This window comes from Onychomys torridus, chromosome 4 (assembly GCF_903995425.1).
Source record: "Onychomys torridus chromosome 4, mOncTor1.1, whole genome shotgun sequence".
In the NCBI taxonomy this organism is placed as follows: domain Eukaryota; kingdom Metazoa; phylum Chordata; class Mammalia; order Rodentia; family Cricetidae; genus Onychomys; species Onychomys torridus.
Window position 1 is genome coordinate 146,929,409 of NC_050446.1, and position 26,432 is coordinate 146,955,840.

Consider the following 26,432-nt stretch of genomic DNA (forward strand, 5'->3'; position numbering starts at 1 on the left):
GAGGTCACTTCTATTTAACTGAGCTAGCCTGTTCTCCCTTTGGTACCCACAAGAGCAGACCCTCAGACCTCCTTTCTGAAGGAAAGAGTGATTCTTTCATTGCATGAATCCTATTTTCTAGACTTGTAACCTAGAGTTTGTTTAGGGCTGGAGATGGCTCAGCAGTTATAAACCACTTGCTGTTCTTGCAGAGGACTTGGGTTTGGTTCCCTGCACCCACCATCAGGCAGCCTGTAATTTCAGTTCCTGGGGATCTGACGCCCTCTTCAGACCACTGTAGATGCTGCATGCATGTAACGCACATATAGACAAACAGGAACACATACCTAAGTGAAAATGAATTAAAAAAAGGAAATGCACTGAGCAAAAAGATAACCAACCTGATTGTGAGTCTTAATGCTCAGCCAAGGATAAAAGTCTACACTTGTCTTTGAGTCTCCTGAGCAGCTGGAGAAACTTACCTGCTACCCTGCATATATTTTTTTAAAGGACTCTAACTAGCCTATCTGTACAGGGAAGTTGATTTTTAATCACAACCTACCTGAGAAGCAAGGTGAAGAAAAATGGTAATTAACAGGATCTGAGATAACTGTCTTTTAATTTCCAGGTAAGCACTTTGCTCCTAAGACATAAAATTGTGCCAATAACAAAAGTTTGATATCTAGCAAACAACCTCTGTCCCATTGTCCCACTGCCAGATTACACACTCTATTAGGAAGTGGTGATTTGCTCCATCCTGCTGACAGTGGTGGTGACTTGTTAATGGATGGTTATAGGAAATATGGGGCAGCATCAAATCTGCAAGAAATGGGTCTAAAACATCACAAGCCAATATGATTGGTAGAACAGGACCAAGGTCCTCAGGTTCTATGTAGTTGAGTGTCTAGGTAACAAGCCATTGTTCAGTGAACAAGGAAGAAATCACAATTTTTCATGATCAGCATAGCAGAAGGAAAAGATGCTCCAATGTGAGCCACTGAAGCAGAGCATGGGAGACCCAGCCCTGAGCATTCAAGACCATTGCCTTTCGCTCTAACATCGCTGCAAGGCTATTTCCTTCTGACGTCCTTTGGGCTGGCTGATCTCCTGGACCCAGGACTTATGACAAAAGCTAGAGAGGGTGGTCTGGGTGGGGTGTTAAGGAGTCGTAACTCTCTGCCAAAGGCCCTGGTATTAAGTTAGCCTTGGAGCTGGGACCTTGGGCTGCAATGCTAATCGTTAGACTCTTTGCCTCTATTTGTATGAACTGTCCCTGGGTCTTACTGTCCTTCTGACAAGTCTATGTAGACGAATTGCTCAGGACTTCTGCTTCTGCAGACTGGGGTACAGACATGGAGCCCTGCCCCTGAAGCTGGGCCCAGAAGCGCTTCTATCATCAGCTGTCATTCTGAGAGCCCAGCAGCCTATATACACCTCTTCACTGTGTATGCTCCTTAGGTCTGAAAGGAGGAAAGCCTCCTGAACTGCATCCTACACTGCCCATGGTGCTTTTTAGACTCATCCTGGTTCTAGCTGCCTGTGCCCAGAAATCCTAGATATAGGCAAAACATCTTAAAGTATGAATAAAAACAAACCTCACCTTAGAAATCTTGCAGTGAAATCCGTAACTTTTTATTTTCTCATGTTTAAAATAATCTATAAATTCTAATAAACTCTGAGTGTGTATTTCTAAATTATAATATGTGATATAACTGATAATAATTTTTAAACTCTTAAGAATACTGTATTAGTATATGTTTAAAAAACCAAATTGCTAAAGTTAAATATACATTTAAAACAACCAAATTATTGAAGTTTTGGTGCATCTTGCAATGGAATTTGCAGACTGTAAAGATTAATAGGTTTTCATGCAATTTAAAATAAACACCTTTATAACATCTCGTCTCCCCTGAATGCTGACACTGTTTTGGACCATCAGTGTTTCAGATTACTTCTGTCTTTTCCCCTAATGCAAATTATCAGGATCAAAGTGGAGTCATTATGTCAACAAAATGAGGAAAAGAAACCATGAAAGACAAACCCTCTTGCACATATGCCTGTAACAGGATCTATGCAAAGAACTCCTCAAAACTGCAGGATTATATTCCAGCTAAGCTGCTTCCACAAGATCACTTGATTAACAATTGCTATCTCCACTAATGAGCCAACCATAAGCTCTTATTACCAATGGTCTTTATTTCAAGATAGCTAAAGTAGATTCTGCCATTTTTCCTTTTTTTTTTTTTCTCAAAAACTTCTCTTTTAAAACTCCCTTTTGCTCCAATCCTTTCAGAAGCATCTATAGTATAGCACAGCATGCCAGGGCTGCAAGCCCCTCTAGACCCAAATAAACTCTGCTTTGGAGAATTGGTCTCCTTGCTGCTCATGTAGAGTTTAGACACCTCCAAAGATGACACACATCAATCTGCTTTGGTATAGATTTCAAACACAACTCTCTTTTGTTTGAGCTGAGTTTGAATTGGGCTTCAAAAGAATACAGAATAAAATGCTATAATATTACAAACATCTGTCCAGCAAGTCCCCATGTGCTTGATAAAAACATCACTGCCACTGTGTAGAGTCCTCTTTTTCATACAATGTGGTAGACATACTGCATGGCTGGTTTAACTTGTTTTGTATATCTTATCTCATTTACCTTCAATACTCACTATTCATCTCTAAGATTTCTTAGGTTTTTTTTTTTTTTTTTAAGAAATGTTCAAGAACTGATCTTTGAAGACAATTTTATAAATAATAATTTCTCAAAAATGAATGTCTTATATCTATGGAAATATTTAGGAAAAATTTAGGTTGATGGTCAAACTGTAACATGAAAACAGATGGTGGGTTGGGGATTTAGCTCAGTGGTACAGCGCTTGCCTAGCAAGCGCAAGGCCCTGGGTTCGATCCTCAGCTCAAAAAAAAAAAAAAAAAAAAAAGAAAAAGAAAAAGAAAAAGGAAAATAGATGGTGTAACTCAACCAGATCATGGAAACAACAGAGACAGTGGTAGGTCTGCCTAGGGTCGGTCACCTGCAAAGGAATCTATCTACATTGTAAGCCCCTAAAAAAGCAGGGAACTATAAACTGACAGAGACAAATGTTAGACCTCAGCAAAGAGCCAGTCAAAAGCTTTCTAATTAAAAACATCTGCTGAGTCATCAAAAATATCTAAAACACAGTGTATGTGTGTGCACACATGCACGCACAAGTGTAATGTATGTGCACATGTACGTCAGAAGACAACCATGGGTCATTCCTCAAACTTTGTCTATTTTGTAGAGTTTGCTAAGAAGACTGGATTGGATGATCAGAAGTCCCAGGGATCCACATATCTCACCACCCCAAGACTGCAAGTGTACAGCCTCATTCTCCAACTGTTTTTTGTTTTGTTTTCTGGGGCTTTTTTGTTTTGTTTTATTTTGACATGGGTCCTGGAGATGAAATGTGGGTTGTCTTTACTAACTGAGCCATCTCCCAGCCCTGTAACACATTCTTTAGGCATGTCTTTGGCAGCTGTTCCAGAAATGTGCATTTTCTGAGGAACTCCCAATTCAAAGGAACTTATCCATAGTGAGGAGACTCTCTCATCAGTGAAAAGAAGCAGAGGCCCAGGGCATAGTCTGAACAACAAGCTGTCTTGCACATCTCACACTAGAATTGAATGGGCTCTGCAGTCTGGAGACTCGCCTTCTAAAACAAGTTTTGCATTGGCCTTTCTTTTCCATTGGTCATGCTTATGAACAGACCATGCGCAGCTTTAAGCTTGTCTGCTACTAAAAAAAGCTCTCTTTTAATTAGATACTATTGGAGTCCATGAAGGAAACTGGGGAGTGGTCCACTGCTCTCAGCAGTCTGAAGACTTAGTCAATTCCATCAAGAGGGTCCTGGTCTTCCTAGGGCCAGGAGACAGGGTTTGGAAATGAAATGCCAGGGCACACATCATCTATAAAATGACTGGTACTGACACTTCTACACTGCAGAGCTAATGGTATATAAACCTTTCTGAGTAGTTTTCCTAAACTTACCAGCTCAATCCTTCTAAAATTTAATCAGAATTCAGTTTAAATATGGATCCTGTTATGTGTGGAACTACAAGAGTCATGACTCTTGATGCATATCCCCAAGTTTATCAATTACTATTTTAAAATACATATAATGTATAACTAGATAGATGAAACTATTAGTAAAAGAGACATCATATCTAAAACACCCTTAATGAAAAGCAAAGATCAAGCTACCAAAAATATTGGAACAAAATGTACAAACTTATATTTTAAAACTACTTATAAATCAATAAGGAAAACCCATTATTCACCTAGAAGGAACAATGAGCAAGTAGGAAAAGGGTTGACCACATCGCAGCAAGGTCAGGTGAACACAACAGAAATAGAACATCATTGTCACCTTTCCAGATGGCTCCCCAAAAGGAGCTGATTATTTAATTTTAGAAAGAACTCAAATAAATACTTTATTCATCCATTATTTTTAACTCCATGACCCTTCCAGAGTTAAGATCTGGTAATGCATATCAAAAATCTGAAACACACACACACACACACACACACACACACACACACATATACACACACACACACACCTTTTATACATAGGAGTTCATTCTAAGAAAATATGAATATTTGAAAACTTGAATTGTATAGATATTCTATGAACTTTTCTTAGTGGGGGAAAAGAATAAATTTAAGTGTTCAATAGGAACTAAAAGTCAGAGGACTGTGTAAAGTGGAAAGGGAACTGTGTACAGTGGGCAGGGACTGTGGATAGTGGACAGGGAACTGTGTACAGTGGGCAGGGACTGTGGATAGTGGACAGGGAACTGTGTATAGTGGACAGGGACTGTGTATAGTGGACAGAGACTGTGTACAGTGGACAGAGACTGTGTATAGTGGACAAGGACTGTGTATAGTGAACAGAGACTGTGTATAGTGGACAGAGACCGTGTACAGTGGACAGAGACTGTGTACAGTGGACAGAGACTGTGTATAGTGGACAAGGACTGTGTATAGTGGACAAGGACTGTGTATAGTGGACAAGGACTGTGTATAGTGGACAGAGACTGTGTATAGTGGACAGAGACTGTGTATAGTGGACAGAGACTGTGTACAGTGGACAGAGACTGTGTACAGTGGACAGAGACTGTGTATAGTGGACAGGGACTGTGTACAGTGGACAGAGACTGTGTATAGTGGACAGGGACTGTGTATAGTGGACAGAGACTGTGTACAGTGGACAGAGACTGTGTATAGTGGACAGAGACTGTGTACAGTGGACAGAGACTGTGTACAGTGGACAGAGACTGTGTATAGTGAACAGAGACTGTGTACAGTGGACAGAGACTGTGTACAGTGGACAGAGACTGTGTACAGTGGACAGAGACTGTGTATAGTGGACAAGGACTGTGTATAGTGGACAGAGACTGTGTACAGTGGACAGAGACTGTGTATAGTAGACAGAGACTGTGTATAGTGGACAGAGACTGTGTATAGTGGACAGAGACTGTGTATAGTGGACAGAGACTGTGTATAGTGGACAAGGACTGTGTAAGGTGGACAAGGACTGTGTATAGTGGACAAGGACTGTGCACAGTGGACAGAGACTGTGTATAGTGGACAAGGACTGTGTCAGGTGGACATAGACTCTATATTGTGGGCAGGGGACCGTGTAAAGTGGACAGAGACAATGTAAAGTGAACAGCGACTATGTACAGAGGACAAGGACTGTGTATAATGGACAAGGGACTGAGTATAGTGACAAGAGCTATGTAAAGCCATTCAAAATGAAACAAAACAGAAGACTATGTGATGCTATTAAAGAAAGTTCACTTTGTAGCAAGCAGGAAAAGGAGATTCATACCCAGACAGTGTAACACATGCATGTGTGTTACTGGGGAGTGAAACCAGACCCTGAGTGTGCTAGGCAAATGCTCTACCACTGAGTTATAATACTCCTAGTCCTCGCCGGGTGGTAGTGGTGGTGGTGGTGGCGCATGCCTTTAATCCCAGCAGTGTGGAGGCAGAGACAAGTGGATCACTGTGAGTTCGAGGCCAGCTTGGTCTACAAAGCGAGTTCCAGGAAAGGTGCAAAGCTACACAGAAAAACCCTGTCTCGAAAAACCAGAAAAAACAAAACAAAAACAAAAAACTCCTAGTCCTATTTGTAAACACTTTAAATATAGAGGCCATACCTCATGTCAACAGTATTATTGAGGGACATAACATAGAGGCACTTTTCTGTTTGACATTGCAAAGTTGTTATATTTTTCTGCTTGTTTATTCAAAGAAACCACAGCCAACTTTAAAGAATCTGATTTTTATAAGGACAACATGAATCCAAAGAGAAACTAAGTGTGAAAGCACTTAGCAGAATTAAATTCTCTTCTATGTGCAAACAGTGCCACTCACACAGCTACTGAGGCGCAATGGCAGCGGATGACAGTTCCCAGATTTAACTACCACTTCCTCAAAATCCTTCCTCTTGGTTACGGAGAAATAATTTTCAGTGTCTGAAGAAAAACACATGCACCAGTACCAGTGCTATCTGAGTCAAAGCAAGGGATTTTATTCATGCAGCATTTAAAAGACGGAGAAAAAAAAATCACAAGAGCTGGGAAATGAATATGTAGGAGACATCAGAAAACAATTTATCATTTAGGGAACATGTCTTCTGGTAAATAAAATCTGTGTGGGGGCAGGACCAGACCAATTCTGAGTGACATCAGTAAGTCGTTCCTCTGTGTCAAAGTTCTCCCATGTGGAAACAGACATCACTTGGGAGAAAAGTATTAAGCCATTTTGTATTTTAATGACACTCCCAACTCATTTTCCCCCCACATAAAGTAATTACAAATTCCTCTGAATTAAAAGCATGTAGCTCAATTATGTAATTGCCTACGAGGTTCTGCCAGTGCTGACAGATCTTATCTGGTCTCTAGGGGACAGTGAGTTTCTATGGCTTTGGTCATGTGTTTACTCAAGAGAAGGGACTGACTGCAGCTGACAGAACAGGGACCCACAGGTAAACATCATTTACATGTGGCTGTTTAATTAGCCATTTCCCCGAGAGAGCAAAGGAAATACTTCTGGGCTTCATTGGACTTTACATTTTCTAATGGAGCATTCTTAAATTTTTAAAATCACTTACATTAAGATTTTCTCTAGAGAGACATTGAACCCATTGTATCTACTAAATATCTATCCTGTTTCAATACACAGAAACAACTCCGATACTCTATTTAGCTAATCATGGAAGGAGGATGAGGGCTGGGGGCAGGGTGTAGAGTAATGAAAAACATGTGTTTAACAAGAACAAGACTCTGGGTTCACTTCCTAACATTACATAAACTCGTGCGCATGCGTACACACACACACACACACACACACACACACACACACACACACACACACAGAACAGCTTCAGAAACTACAAAAGCATTTTGTATTGAAGCTTATGGGCATGCCATCATTTTGGTACTAACACTGTTCCTTGGAAATGTGAATTTCTCCAGCTACATCTACATGTTTGAGAAACTGCTTGTTTACTTCAATTTTTAGGGAAAAACCATCTTAGCCCTGCTTAAAGGCCTGCAGCAGTGTTCCAAACAGCAGGAGACATGGAACCCTCTTCTGGCTTCTGTAAGTACCTGCATTCACTTGCACATACAAAAAAATTAAAAATAAAATAAATCTTAAAAAACAAAGAGAGAATGGTTCTATTGCCTCATATGTGTTGGGTCTCCTCGTCTGTTCACTGGTTCCTAACAGCTCTTCCCTGTCACCCCGAACATCTTCTCCTGTCTCACTTTGTCAAAAAGCCAATTTCTACGTGGTCACACCTTACACATCCCTATACTCCTTCCATCAAAACTTCACTGCTTCTCCAGGTGGCTGAGCTCCCTTTCTGAGGGCACACATCTTTGCCGTTTTCTTATGTGCATCCTGGTAACCAGCCCTCGGAAGGAGGGGGTCACATTGCACATATTTCTTTTCTTCCAATGGATCTGAGCTAGTTACTTGTGTATAATAATGGATCAAAAGCATAACTGTTGGCTTAACATTAATGACTTTATAATATTTTAAAATATGGCATACAGACAGAAAACCAGAATGTTACAGATGTTTCTAAACTCTGAAAATGTTATAGTAGATATACTTAAGCTACCTCTGGGAGTTAGCATTAAGTCAGAGTTAGGTCCTTCCACAAAACATGTAAAAGGTTGAAGATCAGAAAGTTCATGAAACCTCACTTAACACTGTTATCATTTTTTTCAAATATGTTTATCATTCAGAATATGCTATTTCTCCAAACAATAGCTTGTATACTCTTGGATCTTATCTAAATAAGTTACTACTAACCCTAGCCTTTGGTTATGACTAAGAAAACAGCCTTACTATGTACCTCTTCTTTAGGAGAATTATCACGTTCCTTCATACACTGTCCTTGTGTCTTCAATAAGTGCCAACCTGGTACTTGTTCAGATCTGCAAAACAGAAATGGGAGATACACTGTTGATCTTTAAACATGTTGAAATGGGTGAATTAGAAGATTCTCATTTTTTTTTTTATTTTAAAGATTTATTTGTTTATTATGTATACAATGTTCTGCCTACATGTGTCCCTGCAGTCCAGAAGAGGGCACCAGATCTCATTATAGGTGGTTGAGAGTCACCATGTGGTTGCTGGGAATTGAACTTAGGACCTCCTGAAGAACAGCCAGTGCTCTTAACTGCTGAGCCATCTTTCCAGCCCCAGATTCCCATATTTTGTTTTTGTCTTGTTTTTTAGAGACAGGGTTTCTCTGTGTAACAGCTCTACCTGTTCTGGAACTTGCTTTGTAGATCAGACTGGCCTTGAACTCACAAAGATTCACCTGCCTCTGCCTCCTGAGTGCTGGGATTACAGGCGTGTGCCACTACATCCCTGCTAAGATTTCCATATTTTTTTAAAGATCTTTAAAGTCAAGTTACTAGAACAACATTTATCAAGAAAAGTATGAAACCTAACACATTTGAGACAAAAAAGCCATGTCCAAATACCCCTGTGGTGTGTGTACGTATGTCTGTGAGTGTATTTGTGTGTGTGTGTGTGTGTCATGTCAGGTTGTGCTCACTTGTGTGTGCACATATGGAGGTCATTGGCCATCAGGTGCCTTCTATTACTCTCCACTCTAATTCTTGAGGTGAAGTCTCTCAGTGAATCTGGAACTTGCTGTTCCAGCTAGACTGGCTCTCTTGGTGCATCCCCTGGATCCACATATATCTTTGCCTGATCCCATTAAGTTATCTTTCCAAGCCTCTCTTTTTAAAAAAGTTATGATGTCATTGCTAATAAGCATTCTCAACTTGGACTGCTCATAGAAATAGCCAAGAAGCTTTGCAAGTCTAGCTACCTAATGCCAATCCTACTGAGCCTCACAAAATGGTCTATACTGCAACCTAGACACAGTATATTTTAAGACTCACTGTATAATTCTAACGCATAACCACATACCCTAGAAGCATGATATAATCTGTAAACAACATCAGTCACATCTCTATCTCACCAACAGCTTTTGTGACATTTTTATTATGACTTACTTACAATTGAAATAATTAAGGTACTATTGTGGAAGAGTTAAGGAGGAAGTGTGAGCTGCAACAGCACCAGTTGTTATACTAAAAGGCAGGTCCTTAATGAGAGGCTCCCTTCCAGTCTGGTTGCAGGAAACTCATCAGATGAACCCAAACCATCATGCAGTAACAGAAACTAAGGATGCTCCCAATAATCACTGAGGAGTGTCAAAGGACTCAGCCTATCCTGAAGGGGTTCCCATAAGCTGAGGGAGGAAGAACCTGAGCAGCAAAAGGGATACTGACTGCAATGCACTAAAACACAATAAATTCATAAAAATCCATATTAAAAATAAATATAAACAAACCTTAAAAAAACTTTTGGACTACACACACACACACTGGTATGTGGAGGGGGGTATTATTTGAAGTAGCTATAAATAATTGAGGATGCAGTAGTGGATCCAGAAGTGAGAGAAAGCATGTACTATTTTTCTGAGTCTGGCTATTTCGAGTAATAAGATGATTGCCACCTGCATTTACTTCCCATCAAAGAACATAATCATTTCATTCTTTATGGTGGAATAAAACTCCACTGCATATATATTAATTTCATTTATCCATTATCTGTTATCAGACAACTATGCTGATTTCATAACAGCGTCTATGAAGTGCTGCAGCGAACATTCACGTGCAAGCATCTGTGAGGCGTGCTGACAAGAGTCCTTTGGACACTTACCTAGGAACAGTGTAACAGGGCCCTACGGTTGTTCTGTCTCTAGTGTTTTGAGGAACTTCCGTAATGATTTCCATAGTGGCTGGCCCAATTTTCATTTCTACCATTAGTGTAAGGTCCTCCTTCCAACCTTCCCCATGCCCTACATCCTTGCATCTTGCATTTGTTTGCTCAGTGACAGCCAATCTCACCAGGTGAGATGGACGCTCAGTACAGTTTTAATTGCATTTCCCTAATGGCTATATATGCTCAACAGTCCTTCATGTGTGCACTGGCCCTCTGTACTTCATCTTTTGAGAACCTCCTATTATGTTTTTAATGACTGTTTTTTAAGTAGTTCTTTAGAGTTCTTTACATATTTTGAACGTTAACTCTGTCAGTTGATAGACAGCAAAGTTTCTCCTGTTCTGCAGTTACGTCTTTATTTGATAATTTCCTTTGGTATGTAGCTTGTTTGGTTCATGCAGTAACATTACTGAGTCCCTGGTGCCTTTTCAGAGAGTCCTTGCTTTGGCATACACCTTGAGGTTGTTGCTCCCTAGATCATTTTCTCTAACAGTTTCCGACTTTCAAATGTTACACTGAAACACTTAAATTGATTTTTTTTTCTTTATGGCAAGAGAGAGAACTCAAGTTTCATTTGTCTATGTGCAGATATCCAGTTTTCTAGAACCATTTGCTGAAGCAGCTTTTCTCCAATATACATTTTTGGGTCAAACAGACTACATGAAATTATTTTGATTTGCTTGTATTTGTTAAGAATTGCATTGTGTTGCCAGGCAGTGGTGGAACACGCCTTTAATCCCAGCACTTGGGAGGCAGAGCCAGGCGGATCTCTGTGAGTTCGAGGCCAGCCTGGACTACAAAGTGAGTTCCAGGAAAGACGCAAAGCTACACAGAGAAACCCTGTCTCGAATAAACAACAACAAAATGGCCAAAACAAACAAACAAACAAACAAAGAATTGCTTTGTGTTTGCCAGTGTCTTCAGTTTTATGAGTTGCTGTATTCTACAGTGTCTGAATTGGATGATATAAAGAGTTCTGTTAAGTCATTTGATATATAATGTCATTTAGCTATACCATCTATTTGCTATATTTTAAAAGATTAGAAAAATTAATTGTGTGTGTGTGTGTTCATGAACGTGCATGCATGTACAGGTACTTATGAGGTCAGAGGTGTCAGATCCTCTGGAACTAGAGCTACAGATGGCTGTGAGCCACCACGTGGGTCCTGAGAACACCTAAGTTAGATTGTCTAGAATAGCAGAAAGTGCCACTGGGCCATATCTTTGTTAATTTTTCTGGTCTACATGACCTGTCTATTGGTAAGGGTGGGGTACTGAAGTATCTATAATTAGTGTTGAGGACAATTTTAACTACATCCTGCAGGCTACAAGCACAGAGGTCAAGCCTAGTGAGCCTCAGGGTTGTAGACATGGAGGACAGCAGCCAGGATCTTACACAGAACCTGCTCCTGGATGCCCTGCATGGCTGCAACTTTACCCTGACTCTGGGCAACAGCAGGATATCCATGACAAGTCTTGGCAATAGTGTAATATTTATAGGGCTTCAGAAACTAGAAACCTTGAATCAGACTAATAACTCATTGCAATGAATATCTGCATGCAAAGCTGTCTGGGCAAATATATATACACACAATGTGACACACTGTAGTTTCCAATGCCACTACAAAGAACAAATATTTGATGAGAGTTGGGAAAGGTAGAGGAGCAGTGAGTGAATGGTAGAGAGGGACAGAACTAGAGACTCAACAGAGGTGAGAGGTCTGATAGAAGGCTGCAGTGGACTGGGGAACATGTCCTTGCCACGTAGGGCCAACAGGATGGTGTGCAGCAGCCTGGAGCTTGCAGTACAACTTAGCTCCCCTGAAAACACTGCCCAGCTGCACCATCGCCCTGGTTCTTAGCAACAACACAATGTCCAAATGAAGAAAGGTCCATTTTCTGGATTGGACCTCCTCAAAAGACCTCTATGGTCCATGCTGCCACTGGAGGCCACTCTGGAAACTGTGGTTCACTGCCCCAGGCCATGTTGAAGCCAGAGGTTCATGTGTATGTCCATGGTCCTACAGCAGCTAGGAGCCCTGCTGATGCCCCTGGCCTGAGTTACCATGTTGATGTAAGTAACCTGTGCAGCCAGCTGAGGCCATGTTGACATCTGTGGTCTGTGCTGTCATGAAGGGCATGTCTAGGTCCATGGTCCTACTGTAGCCAGGGTCTGTGTTGATGTCCAAGGCTCATGTTACCATTGAAGGTCATGTGATGTCTGTGGTCTATGCTACAGCCTAAAGCCATATTAATGTGAGTGGCCCATACTGCCATCTGAGATCATGCTCATGTCCTTGGTCTGTACTGCCACTAGAGATCATGTGGATGTTCGTGGTCCATGCTGTCATCTGAAACTATGTGTAAGTTAGTGATCCATGTTCCTGCTAACTGTAAAGGGCAAGGAAGCTACTTCTCCCATGGTACTGATGACTGCAGACTCATAGTTGAGAAGGAGGTACACAGGCTTCTGTGACAAGATCTACTCCCACCCACCCTCCAAAAAATAACAGCCTAGACAGAAAGCCATCAAACTCTCAAAAATTGTGATAAAGATGCTGAAGTGTAGCTCTTCACAGCTGATGGCTTCTGGGAGGAGGTGTAGGTAGGGAAGGACTCAGTTTTCTTAAAGGGGCTGGCCACTGAGAGTTTGGCCATGCTCCAGTGGGTATATGGGCAACACAAACTGGACTTTTCTTTTTCTTCTCTTTTTGAGTGCGGGTGGTGGGGTGGTGGTGGTGGTGGTGGTGACAGGGAGGGTATCCCAAGGGTGAGGGGCAGAATTGGGAGGGCTAGGAAGTGAGTGTGCTCAGGGTTCATGATATGAAATTCCCAAATAATCAGTAAAAGTATTATGAAAAAAAAACTGTATTGAGAGAAATGCACAGAACAAAGTAATCTACAACATTCACATTAGATATTAAATGATATCTGATCTATGGGGCCACTCACCTGAGTACAGACATGGACTATTTCTAGCCATCTTGCTTTTCCTTTTCTGTCTATATGTCAGAACCTCTGCTGGTTTTTGTGTTGTTGGCCCCGAAATCACAGGGTAGGGTACATAGGCTGGGCAGTGGGCATCGAAACTAGAGGTGTCTTTCCATCTCTAGTACCTGAAAGGCTGTAAGCAAGCTTTCTGCTGGCATTCCCTCGGTCCTAGCACCTATAACCCTTGTCACTGCTTGTCCCTTTTCTAGAGACCTAGTGGATCTCACTCTAGTATATGGCCTGTGGTTTGGACCAGACTTCCCCATGTTACACTGTGCAGTTGTGACTTGGGGTTTTCCTACCTAGCTAGAGGTACTGTGCAAGCTAAGACACTGAATAGTCTCCTTAGTCTCCTGAGACCAGCTCTGGCTTCCCAGAGTGGGGTTTCTTTTTTATTGTTCTAATTTTCTCTAATTCATGTTCATATTCTCCCCCTCTACTTCCTCCCCACCCCTTCTCCCCTCCCTTTCTCTCTAGTGTCTCATTATGTGGCCCAGGCTGGCCTGAACTACATCAAATTTCCTCCATCAGTCCCCCGAGTCCTGGGATTACAGGTATATGCTACCAGGTCCAGCTGATTTAGAAATTTTTCATGAAAAAGAAGAGAAATTCAAGGTTTAATTCTGAATCTTTTGTTTTGTTTTGTTCTGAGAGAGTCTCATCATTTCATCTTGGTTGACCTAGAACACACTACGTAGACCAGACTGGCCTCAAACTCACAGAATCTACCTGCTTCTGCCTCCTGAGTGCTGGCTGGCATTAAAGGTGTGCACCAACATGCCTGGCCCAGAATCTTCTTTTAACACGTCTTGCCTGACCCAACACGAGTTTTCCTAAATTGGCATAAAATGGGGTGAGTTCTTAGAATCCATTTAAAAACTCCCAAGACTGATTCTAAGACTTCCCACTCAATTGACAGAAAGCACCTTTGGCAATGTGGTTCCTATCACAACTCAATGATGCTCCTTTCCCGACTCTATGAAATGAAGCAACCTTTACTTCTATTTCTCACTAGATTTTCCTACTGGAAAATGCACTGACTTGCCATCTATAAATTCTAGGCCATTCATGAAGTATCTTTTTTTTAACAAGTAAGTCAATCATTTCTAGCTGAAAGCAAGTTTAATAGAGTGAACTACATTTACAATTAGGTAAATTAAACTATGAGAGACTGCTTTCTTTGATGACTACACCATATGATTTTCCACAGAAGCAAAGCCAAGGTGTGAGATGTTGGTTACTATTACTCAGCCAGCTGCAGCTTCCCTGAGGCCAGCCTAGTTAAAGTTTTGTGTATTTATTTATTAATTATTTAATAATGTATTTATTTGCTAAAAAGGACAAAGCCAATTAACTGGGTTGTGCAGGGCCAAACAGCATCTGAGCTTTGACTTCTGAAAAGCTAAGCTAACTGTTGAGCTTTCCTGCGGATTTGTTCCAGGACACCTGGGACAAGGAGTGTAAGACCCACAGCTGTCCTTGAATAGTCTTTCCCATGCCTCTACATGAACATGCTAAGTGCGAAAATTGGCAAGGTAGCAGAAAGAATTGAAAGGAATTTTATTTAGTATATATTATAAAAATTTAAACATCAACATCATGGAGAATAAAGAAAGTTTGATGTCACATAATTTATATACTTCTCTAAATATATCAGCTTTTCCTTAACTAAACTGACTTATTACAGATAGACAATTTGACCAATGTTCTAAATGCACAGTAATAACTATCCCAAGTTTTATTCTGAATCTAAGTAGAATAAAACAAAGAAAAATTTTGCATTCTTTACAAGTAATGTAAAGCTCACTCCCTGAGCTTAAAAGAATAATTATATTTGAAAGTAGATACTATGAGAGAAAAATTAGTTGTACCTGGAGAAAATACAAAAAAATGATAGAAATCTTACTACATTTTCATATATGACAAAACTCCTTAAACTGTTTTATTAAAAAATTAAACAGTTCAAAATCCAAATGATGTGAATCATATTAATTCATAGTTGTCTAAAATAAGAACATGGTCCTCTACCTAGTAACACCAAGTTTTGCATATGAAGCTCTTGGAATAACATAAAATTAATCCTTGGCTTAACAGAAACCAACAATGATGAAAGCAGTGGTTTTATCTGTTTTCCTTCTTCTTTTTAATTTGTTTCATTTTGTGAGTAGGATTCCAAATCTTCACATTATCTTCTGGAGTATGTTCTAGGGTAGGTGTCCTACTTTATGTAGGATTAAAAGACATTTATGAGTGTCATGTTTTGCCAGGGCCACAGTCATAGCAACTTCATTTATTCAATAGGCTTTAAGAATTTCATAACTTGCTAAGCCCTGTGCCTTCCTGCCTTATAATTCTATGAGATTTAAGTCATTAATTGTTAGACATCAGAAGTAAACCATTCTCTCCAAATCTGAATTTCTGGAATGGCTCATCTGGCCTGCTGACTATTAGGACCCTAGGAAGATCACAGAGGAGTACTTCATTCTTGGAAGTTCCCTGTTAGAACTCTTGGGGGCTAGGGACTGCAGCAAGGTCGGTGTAAGGAAGGCAGAGGGAAGCCTGATGGTTCAAATTCATCAGAAAGAATCTGTGTTTCAATATGTGACTGCTTGTCTCCCACAGGCCACAAACACTTCACTTTTTTCCATGGCTAGAGAATGAGCCAGTGACAATCAGTGCTTTATAAACAGCATTCAGGTGACAGCATACACAGCAACTCTAACCATAACAGAGCTTAGTGTCGACAGCAGGCACATCTGACTTCATGCGTTTTTTTTTTTATAAATGATCACAGTAAAGTCTTGAAGACTATTAATTTTACAATTTGTGTTAGTCATAAAGGATCACATCTTATAGAGGGCTGATGTATATATAACTGCAGTTTGAAGGCCACATGAAATTTTTCATAATGGAAATTAATGCCCTTTTATGGATGAACAATCCTTAGTGTAGTCAATATAGACCCATCTTATCACCACATTCTCAGTTAGGTTTAAGAGTTACATGATGCATCATTTATTATAAATGCAAATATACTTTCCACATCACAACTGTGAGTATGTCAAATAGTATATAAACAGATATACAAAGCAGTGAGAAAAAGCCACAAGATTTGCTAAAGAGCCTTGTAACCTGTAATCACCAAACGACCCACAAAGCTCGGACAGATCCCACAAGCCAGCCCTTCCCATCACCTTGTAAAGTAGAATTTTAAGACAGCAGGTTTTATTCTGCATGATAAAAATGTGATAGAAGATGAAAAGCTACCCAACTGGAAGGTCACTTCCAGCCTCTTCTAGTTCAGAGATCATAAATGGAAAGGTGCAAGTATTATAAATTGGGGCCACCTAATCCACTCAAGTTTTCTGTGTCAAGAGATGGTAATCCCAGCTTCTACCTAGCCCATGTATACTATATGTAAGTTGAATTCTGCTCTAAGGAAATGAACTTCTCTTTCCTTTTAGTTATTTCACTAACATAAAACAGCCTAAGTGACCCCTGAAAGAGAGAAGACAGCATTAGATGGAAACCAAATAGAACAAAGTTGCTCTCTCTTAGTTAGTGGTGCTAACCTGTGGTGCTTTGAATAAGAATGGTCCCTGTATACTTGTATGTTTGAATACTTGGTCCCCAGATGATATAACTATCTGGGAAGAATTAGTTGGTGTGGCCTTGTTGGAGGAAGTGTGTCACTGGGGATGAGCTTTGAGGTGTCAAAGAGTCTCACCATTCCTACTGTCCGTAGATCTGGCCATGAACTCTTAGCTGCTGCTCCCTGCCTGCTGCTGTGATCCCTGCCCTGATGGCTCCTACCCCTCTGGAAGTGTAAGCACCAAATAAAGCCATCCTCATTGAAGTTGTCCTAGTTCTAGTGTTTCACAAAACATTTCTATTATCACAATAGAAAAGTAATTAAGAAAGTATCCATCGATGGCCTTTAACAAGCAAGCACTGACAATTCTTGTGTAATTATTTGTTCTCTACCAGTAAACAGTGAGGATATATTCTAAAAGGAGATATAAGCAGCCCTCACCCCAAAAGCGGAGTTGTGACATCAGTAACACTTAGCAAATGCATTAGGTACTTACTACATATCACATGTTACACAGGGATCTATAACTGAAACAGTCCAGATGCTACAGAACTTCTAAGACCATAAAGAGAAACTGAGACCCGCTAAAAAGTGGGTGGAGGGTGTGGAATAGGTTTCTGACACAGCAAAGAGTTGTACAAATCTTGGCTCATGTTTTAGCCACTCTAGAAACCAACCAGTAGCCCCCTCTCTCATACCAGCGTTACACTCATTTAAAGTTCTTAAACTGGAGGGCTTTAAATAAGGGCTCATTTAGGCTGAGATGGCTGGGCCCCACCCTCAGAGTTCCTGAGTCACTGGGTCTAAGATAGGACTGAATAGTGAGCTTTTTCAAAAGAAGTTCCCAGATCCTATTGATGCTGCTGGTCTTGAGATCACATTTCAAGAAACAGCTTTAGACTAAGGGGTCTTTATCTAGAGTGAACTTGGAAATCTGGGAACCCACCTAGTGCTTGGACCTACTGAGGACTTGTTGGTAGCTATGGTGGATAAATCCTAGGCTGCTCACCTGACTGTCCATCAGTCAAAGCTTATACCTCCCTCCCCCTGCCTACCAAAGTAAACATCTGTGTATTTATGGACAAACGTAATCTCAGAAACACTGCTACAAGAAGGCACTGAGCATAAGTTCACTAATAATAAGAAACAAATATATTTGTAGACCAATAGATGAGGTTGTCCATCAAAAGGTTAAACTGATGGCTACAGGGCATGGGCAGTGTGTTCTAGTTTCACCACTTGTCAGTCTTTTGATTTTGATACACTGGAACAAGATGGATGCCTCATCACAGCAGCCATTTCTTGCCAGATACCTGACTTCCTGTTCTGCATTGTTGTCCCAGCTTCAAGTCTGGGAAGTTGTGAAGGACAGCTGTTCTGTAAGCTTCAAGGTCTTCTTCCCTCAGAATGTCACTGTGATTACAGAGCCTATAAAATAAAACAGGTATGCCCAAGATGTTTATTTAAGCACAGACTGCCTGTTTCTAGAGGCTCCGGTGGTTCTCCGCGGTTTATTGAAATATATCTGTAATATAACAGAGACATAAAAACGCAGCAACTATACTGTCTCTCTACAAAGATGTAAAATGGGGCAATTTGAAAAACTTGTTTGTATATTTGTAGCAGTTTTACATCCACTGGAGGAAGTAACTTTTAGCCCTTTGATGACTTTAATGGTGTTCAAATCCACAGCTGGGCAAGCTCATTCCACATTCTATATAACTGATGAGAATATTGATGACCTTAACAGCAGAAAAGGCTAATTTTTTATTGTCAATCATTATAAAGTCAGATCTCTACAGCCTATGAAATTTATTTAAATTGTCACTGCTAAGAAATTGTAATTTTCTGGCTAAAGCATGGGTTACATCTTCTACTCCTAAATGCAGAAAATGACTATTATTTTCCATTCAGATCCCACTGCAGTAAAGTTTCTTTAGTTTTAATAAGAACTGGAAGGTATGGAAGAGAAAAGGTAGCCTCTGTGCTCACTGGGAGACTCTAACCATTTAGTCACTGTTTTAGATTAACTCTGTCAATGTGCCAAGAAACCTCCAAAAAGGCTGGGTGCTTATTACTTCATAAAGTGTGTACTGGTGGGAAGCATGATTCTGAACTAATATGGGAGAAAATATTAAAGCCAAAATAGTATTTCTGCTTAGAAGCAGCTAATAACATTCTGAGTTGGGAATATCCAACACATATACACAGAAAAGAAAATGAAGATTATTTATAAAACCACTTATTAAGCAATATGCTAACCTGCTTGTTGGTAATTAGTGGAGTATTTAGGCATGGTACTGAACTAATGTGGTGGTCATATGCCTGATTTCACAGAAATAAGAATAATGCAATGACTGCAGAGGGTGAGGAACAAGGGCAGACTCAGCCTGCCCCAACTCCGAAGCAGGGCTTTACAGAACAGGAAATACAGATGAGCCACTGGCTTCAAGCCCCCTCCTGACTGTCATCCATGACACTGGTGCTCCAATTGCAGCCAAGTTCCAAGCTTTCAGCCGGGGTTTCTGGGTCCCTGGGTCCCTGGGTCCCTGGGTCCCTGTGTCAGGTTCTGGGCCAGGTCCTGTGTCACTGAGATCTGCTGCCCTAGCCTTCCAGACTCCAGACCAATCTGACTTACTGTACCCAAGAAAACTTCTTGCTGCTCAGGCAGAATCTGGATCCTGGCTTCTCGTGGAAGGTTCATCAAGTAATCACTTCATCAAGACTACCTGCCCTATTCTTCTGGAAGAGGAGGATCCCCAGAAGTAAGCCAGTTCCAGAGCACTAAGGGGAGTCCAGGGTCAATGATGTCACCAGGCAGGTGAATGGACTATCAGGAGCTATGAGGTAAAATCAAGATCCCTGGAGACAACTGGAAAGAAAACAATGCCAATTCAGGTTGTTCTGAGCACATGAATTAAGGAGTAATTTTTTAATCGTAGAAAAGAAAAGTACTATTTTTTTTTTAATTTCAGCTAGAAATGAAAATATTAAACTCCTGTGTGAAGGGCTACAGAAATGAAGCCTTTTCTCATCCCTGCCTGATGACTTCTTCATGTCTCTGTGAGTGTTATCTTTTGGAAGACTTCAGTTTCGTGTTTCAGTTGCTGTGAGCTATGCTTGGCCTGTAGTTTTATTTTCCATGGGGAAAAACAGTCTTAAATGGTCATACATAGTGTTGAGTTCAACTACATAATGTTATCTGTTTAAAGTTTTAAATAATATTTTACTGTATTTTAAATAAGACAATGTAATCATAAAACATTGTATTTGTTCACACCTACAGTAAAATTTTAGGGAAGAGTAAGTTTTGCCAGCCAGAAGAACAGATTGGTACCTGCCCACTCATCATCAGAGAGGCTCCATCCAGCAACTGATGGGAGCAGATGCAGAGACCCACAACCAAACATTAGGCAGAGCTCAGGGACCCCTGGGGAAAGAGGAGAGGATGATTGTAGGAGCCAGAGGGCACCATGAGAACATGGCCCACAGAATCAACTAAGCAGGGCTCACTGGGGCTTTCAGAGACTGAAGTGACAATCACAGAGCCTGCCTGCATGGGTCTGCACAAGATCCCTGCATATATGCTATGGTTGTATAGCTTGTTGTTCTTGTGGGATTTTTAACAGTGGGAGTTGGGTGTATCTCTGCCTCTTTTGCCTGCTCTTGGGACCCTCCCACTGGGTTGCATTGTCCAGCCTTGATATGAGTGAGGGCTTGTGCCTAGTCTTACTGTAACTTGTTATGTGTAGTTGATATCTCTGGGAGGCCTGCTCTTTTCTGAAGGGAAATGGAGGAGGAATGGACCTTGAGGGGGAGTTGGGAGGAGTGGAGGGAGGGGGAGAGAAGTGTCTTAGCCAGTGTTCTACTGCTATGAAGGGACATCATGACCAAAACAACTCTTATAAAAGAAATCATTTAATTGGGGGCTTGGTTACAGTTTCAGAGTCTTAATCAATTCTCATCATGGCAGATAGCCTGGCAGCAGGCAGGAGTAGTACTAAAAGCGTAGCTGAGAGACATATCCCAAACCCAAAGAAAAGAGAGAGAGAGAGAGAGAGAGAGAGAGAGAGAGAGAGAGAGAGAGAGAGACAGACAGACAGACAGACAGACAGACAGACAGACAGACACCAGCACCTGATTTGGGCTTCTGAAACCTCAAAGCCCACCTCCAGTGACAAACTTCCTTCAACTCCAATAAGACCACACCTCCTAATCCTTCTCCCAGGTGAAGAAGCATTGAATATATGAGCCTATGGGGGCCATTCTTATTCAAACACCTCAGGAAGGAAACTCAATTTCCAGATGAACAACAACAAAAGGCATCATTCCAAGAGGGGATACCAAGTGATGAGTGAGTTATTTAGGAACAACCCACACCCACAGAGGTGAGAGGAAAAAGCTATCTGTCTTCTCATCCCAGTGTCTGGTGAAAATTTCCATCACTCATGAGTTTAGCCCCATCTTCCTTCTTGGTGAGGGTTCTAGGAGCCCTGGCCTCCCTTCCTCCAATCATGGTTCTCCTCCCTCTACCACCCATCATAGCTTCCACATCCACTAACAGGTAGAGCTATGAGGAAAGGGGGTGCTCTGCTTTGGGACTGAGGTAGAATGGTTCCTGCTGCAGTCCTCATAGGTGCTGCTGCTTTGGGATCTAGCTATGGGACACAGGCCACTAAGGGTGGACCTTAAGGGTTAAAATCTGGCCTTACTTCTGGTCCTTTCTGCCTCCTGTTCACCATGACCTGAGGAGTTAAGTCATGTTCCTTCAGCTACAGACTGTCATGATGAACTAAAATTTCAAACCAAAAAGTAAGTGTTTCCTCCCTTAAGCTATCTGTCAGAGGACAAAACAGTATGCATAGCTCTCTACAAGAAGGGAGGTTAGGGATGGAAAACGAGCATACTCTCTGTAAGAGAGAGCTCTGGGCAGCTTTTCTGTGCTAAACTTCATTCATCCTCACAGAGGCAAAAAGACCAAAAGCCTGTTGAGAAGCTTTGTCCACATTTTCTGTTTTTGCTCTTAAATAAATAAATAAATAAGTTTAAAATAAACTTGCTGGGCAAACTCATACACTAGAAGTTCCTTTTTAAGTAGAAATCAAAGACGGGTTCTTTCCCGGATGTTCTGTTCTCAATTAGCATATATGCACAGATATATAAAAGCAAAATAAGCAGATATTTTCTCTTTATAATTATTTCACTCCTAAAATATAATCTCTTGCCTTTGTGAGACTAAATTAACAGATCCAGTCATTGTCTCACAAACTCTGAAAGTTAAAAATAAATATATAAAACGAATTTAATTTTGGTTGCTTCCTTGAATCTCAAAAAGCTCTCAGCCTGGCCCAACTCTCTTCAAATACTCAAAGACTCAACTTTTGCCAAGATTCAATGGACCACGACATTGTTTTCATTTCCAAATATCCTTAAGCTCTCTAATATCCTTTAGCTTCATGTATTCAATTCCAGACCAGCCTGGAACTAGTATTGTTCCTGCCTCAGTTTCCCTAGTGCTGGGATGGGTAGGCAAGCGCCACCATGTCCCACAATGCTCTTAGCACTTAGTAAAATGGTGATATTTACTTAGAAACAACTCTGTGTACTCTCCTTCTGCCTGGCATGTGTTTCTGGGAAATGTGGAGAGTGCAGGAGCTTTTTTGTCCATTCTCAACCTGTGGGTCTCGACCCTTTTGGATGTCAACAGACCCTTTCTCAACAGTCACTTAAGACCATCAGAAAACACAGATATTTACATTACAACTCATCACTATAGCAAAATCACAGTTATGAATTGGAACAAAATAAGTTTATGGTTGGGGGTCACCATGCCATAATGAACTGTATTAAAGGGTCACAGTACTAGAAAGGTTGAGAACCACTGTTTTAAATTATATTTTCTATCCTGAACACTATTCTATCAACAATCCATACAATCCTTTTTGCTTCAATGATTTCAGTAGCTAGAACAGGATGTCCTGTAGGCACAAATACATGTTTGGTGAATAAATGACCAATTGTTTTATGATGGAGAAACAGTGGCATTGGTGATAAGGCATCCACTAACATATCCCAAGTTTTCTGTTTCCATTCCCTAGTAGTATCTTTTCTGTTTCAATTACTGGATCCAGTTAAGCCATAACCTTCTCTCCCCATTAACCCATGACCTAGCTTCCCTTGCACCCTTCTGCACTCAGAGTCACTGCTGGCCAATGCAGAGCCACTGCTCCGAGTTGGGGAGAAGACAATTTCACCGGTTGCCTATAGAGCAACCTACATTGGGGACCTTTAACACAGGGCAATATAAATAAACAAAGGACACTTTTTAATTGAAACCCTATGGCTTGGACAGAAAGGATTATTTTTTAAAAACTACCATGTCATCAAGTTCTGTCTCTTTTCTCTTACCTTTCTGTCCCAAAGAAATTTGATTACAATTCACAACATTTAAAATCCTCTTTAAGATCATGAAAATTCTTAGGTTTAAATATTTGTATTAAATGCATCCATATAGGGAACACACACGGGCCCCACCTGCTATAACATATAACTAATAAGCCAAAGCAAGTCTGAGTCACTAATTCAATCTGTGTGGCATCATACTGTCATCCAAAACTGTTTGGCACCTTCACTAGTCAGAGAAAGGTCTGGTGACCTCCCACCCCCAGGTATACAAACACAACAGAGAGGTCTGTAAAGTGCTACCTCCATAAGAATGCAAATTAAGATTTAAACAGTGGAACAATTGCCTGGAGCTAATCCTTTTACAGAGGTGTAAATGGCCATTGAGAACTGAATTCCAGGCTGCTGGCTTTTGTTAAGTAGTATCACAGACAAATTTAACCAGAGAATGGTGTTCAGCTGCCAGCTCTGAGGACTACTGATAAAACAGTTAAATAAGGCCAATGCAACTTGTTTGTTTTGATATCAAATTTCCTGGCCATAAATCCCAAAACATAAAAAAAAAAAAAAAAAAAAAACAGCAAGAATTAGTGTCCTGGGAAAATAAACTGGTTGTGACTCTCTCAAGGCTGACACCTGATGCCACTGTGAAGTTTGTATACCGGGTTTTGTTGGCTACACAAAACGATTGTAGAAAGACAAACACATACATAGTTAAACAGTATTTTTCTTTTGACGGGCTGTCTTACAAAACCTATGTTTTGGTGGCTGCCTTAGCCCCCATTGTACAGCCCCCTGGGTGGTCCCTTCCAGGGGGCCACTTGAAGGGAGCACAATGCCCAGAAGGAGAGAAGGAGGGGCCCGCAACACAAAGGCCAACAGAGCAGGGCGGTCTGCGGCAGGCTGAAGAGCCGGGTCAGCAAACAAGGCTGCCTCTCTTTACCCAGGAAACAAGGGGTCCTTCTCTTTACCTGGAAGCACTGTGATTAAGATGACAGCTCGAATTATGGGCTACCTTTTGTAGGGTGCCATCCGGCTGTGCTAAGGGCCCCTTCATTGTCACGGAAACTGCACATCCAACACTCTTGCCTTTACCCGCCTTTGCTCCCCCAACAGACCTCATCATTCTGTTCCATTTCCATCCTCAAAACCAGGCCCCTCCTGTTACCACATTTTTTTTTCTTAAAGTTTCTTAATGAGGAGCTGCAAGGCCTGGGAGAATTGATAATAGATGTTTCCCTCCACCCCAGAGCAGAGATAACCAGCCTGAACCTGCCACTGTTTCTAGTAGCCAAGAACCATTAGTGACAGCTGTAGATGTCTTTTAAGAAACATAAGTGTTTGCAGTCCATTTTCTCTTTGATAACTATGGATGTCACACTTAATATACAGGTTGACAAAATCCTCCTAGTTGCAGATGGGTAAGGGATGAAGATTATATATAAAAAAAGTATTCTTACTTTCCTAGATTTCTTTGAAATCAGCACTGACTCATTGGCAGAGAGGTTTAATTATAAGGGTGTTAGTTGAGCTTTCCATCAGAGAAGTACAAATGGACTTCCAAATAGATTTCCAGGGCATACAGAGGCTAAGCTTAACTTGCTTTACTATCTGATGAAAAACAGAGTGTCCAGGATAAATGTCTTATAATCATACAACTTCATACCTTCCCCAAATTTAACGTAATTGGATACTGTATTTTGGAAAATACTGTAGGCAATATTACTTTTAGGTATTTATTACATACTATTTTAAGTGGTTCCAAAAGTAAGTACTAGAGCGTGGTTTTCAACCTTCCTAATGCTGCGGTAACCCCCAACCATAAAACACATTATTTTCACTGCTACAATTTCATAACTGTAATTCTGCTGCTGGCGTGAATTGTATATATTGTGTGTTCTGGTGGTCTTGGGTGACTCCTGTGAAAGGCTCACTCAACCCCCAAAGGGGTCAGGGCTCAGGCTGAGAGCTGCTGCTCTAGAAGGTACTTGTGGGAAAAGACAACTGATATGGTCAAGGCAGAATCATCTTTTCTGGGGCCTAAAAGCAGCAAAAAGGAAAGCAACAGACTACTGTGTTGTTACAGTTCTGTGTCCGTCCGTGTCTACAAACACATGCATACCTGTGTACATATGTGTATGGAAGGAGATGTATGTATGAGTACATATGTAAAGGATGTGTGTATATATGTGTATGTGTATGTGTGTATGAATGTATAAGGAAGACGACGGGGCTCGCAGCAGACATGAAGGTTACGCCCTCTGACTGGGAAAGGAGAATTGCAGGTAGGCTTGCTGAGGTCTCAGGCAACATTCCCAACTCAGAAATAAGATGGAAATAAAATACATGCCCACAATCCTGGCATTTCAGAGGCTGAGGCAGGAGGACAGTGAGTTTAAATGCCTGCCTGGGTTAGACAGTGAGACTATCTCAAACAAAACAAAATGATGAAACAAAGACAAAACCCGCAAGTCCTAGAAATATGTCACTTTTCCAGGAGAAATGTGTCTCTACTTAGGCCAATTAACTCCAAGGACGAGAATGAAGTCCAGCAAAGAGTCTCCTCTTCCACTGGGGGTGGGGGGGAGTGATAAGAAAAGTGGGGCAACCATTACCCATCTGTCTGGTGGTGGCAGGGGCGGGGAAGAGCTCCGTGCTCCCAGCCCAGCAATGCCTGGGGCAGGTGGAAGAGCTGGCCCTGTGGTCATAAGAGCAGGCGAGCTCTTCTTGACCCCCACCAGCTGCAACACTCTCAAGAGCAGGCCCTGCACCTTGCCAGAACAGCACAGTAGAGCCAACCCTGTTAGCACAGGTATGGGTGAGCCAGTCTGGAAATTGTGAGCATGAGAGAGCTGCCTCATTTGTCATCTGTCTTGTGGTGGCATAGGTGGAGGACAGTTGCCCTGCTCCCCCATGCCCATCAACATCTGGGACAGGTGGGAAAGCTGGCCCTGTGATCATAAGAGTGGGAGAGCTGTCCCTGACCTCCACCAGCTGCAACACTCAGGAGAGCAGGTCTTGCACCTCGACAGGTCAGCATTATAGAACTAACCTGTTAGTGCAGGTACAGGTGAGCCAGCCCCAAAGTTGTAAGCATGGGAG

General features: G+C 41.3%; 1 protein-coding gene across 1 annotated transcript in view; it reads right to left on the reverse strand.

Annotated features, from left to right (window-relative positions):
* Positions 1–26,432, reverse strand: part of Kiz (kizuna centrosomal protein) — a 102,523-nt gene that overhangs the window by 29,642 nt on the left and 46,449 nt on the right. The window contains exon 7 of the mRNA XM_036185300.1: positions 8,394–8,475. Coding sequence (XP_036041193.1) covers positions 8,394–8,475 — 82 coding nt within the window. The remainder of the gene's footprint in view (positions 1–8,393; positions 8,476–26,432) is intronic.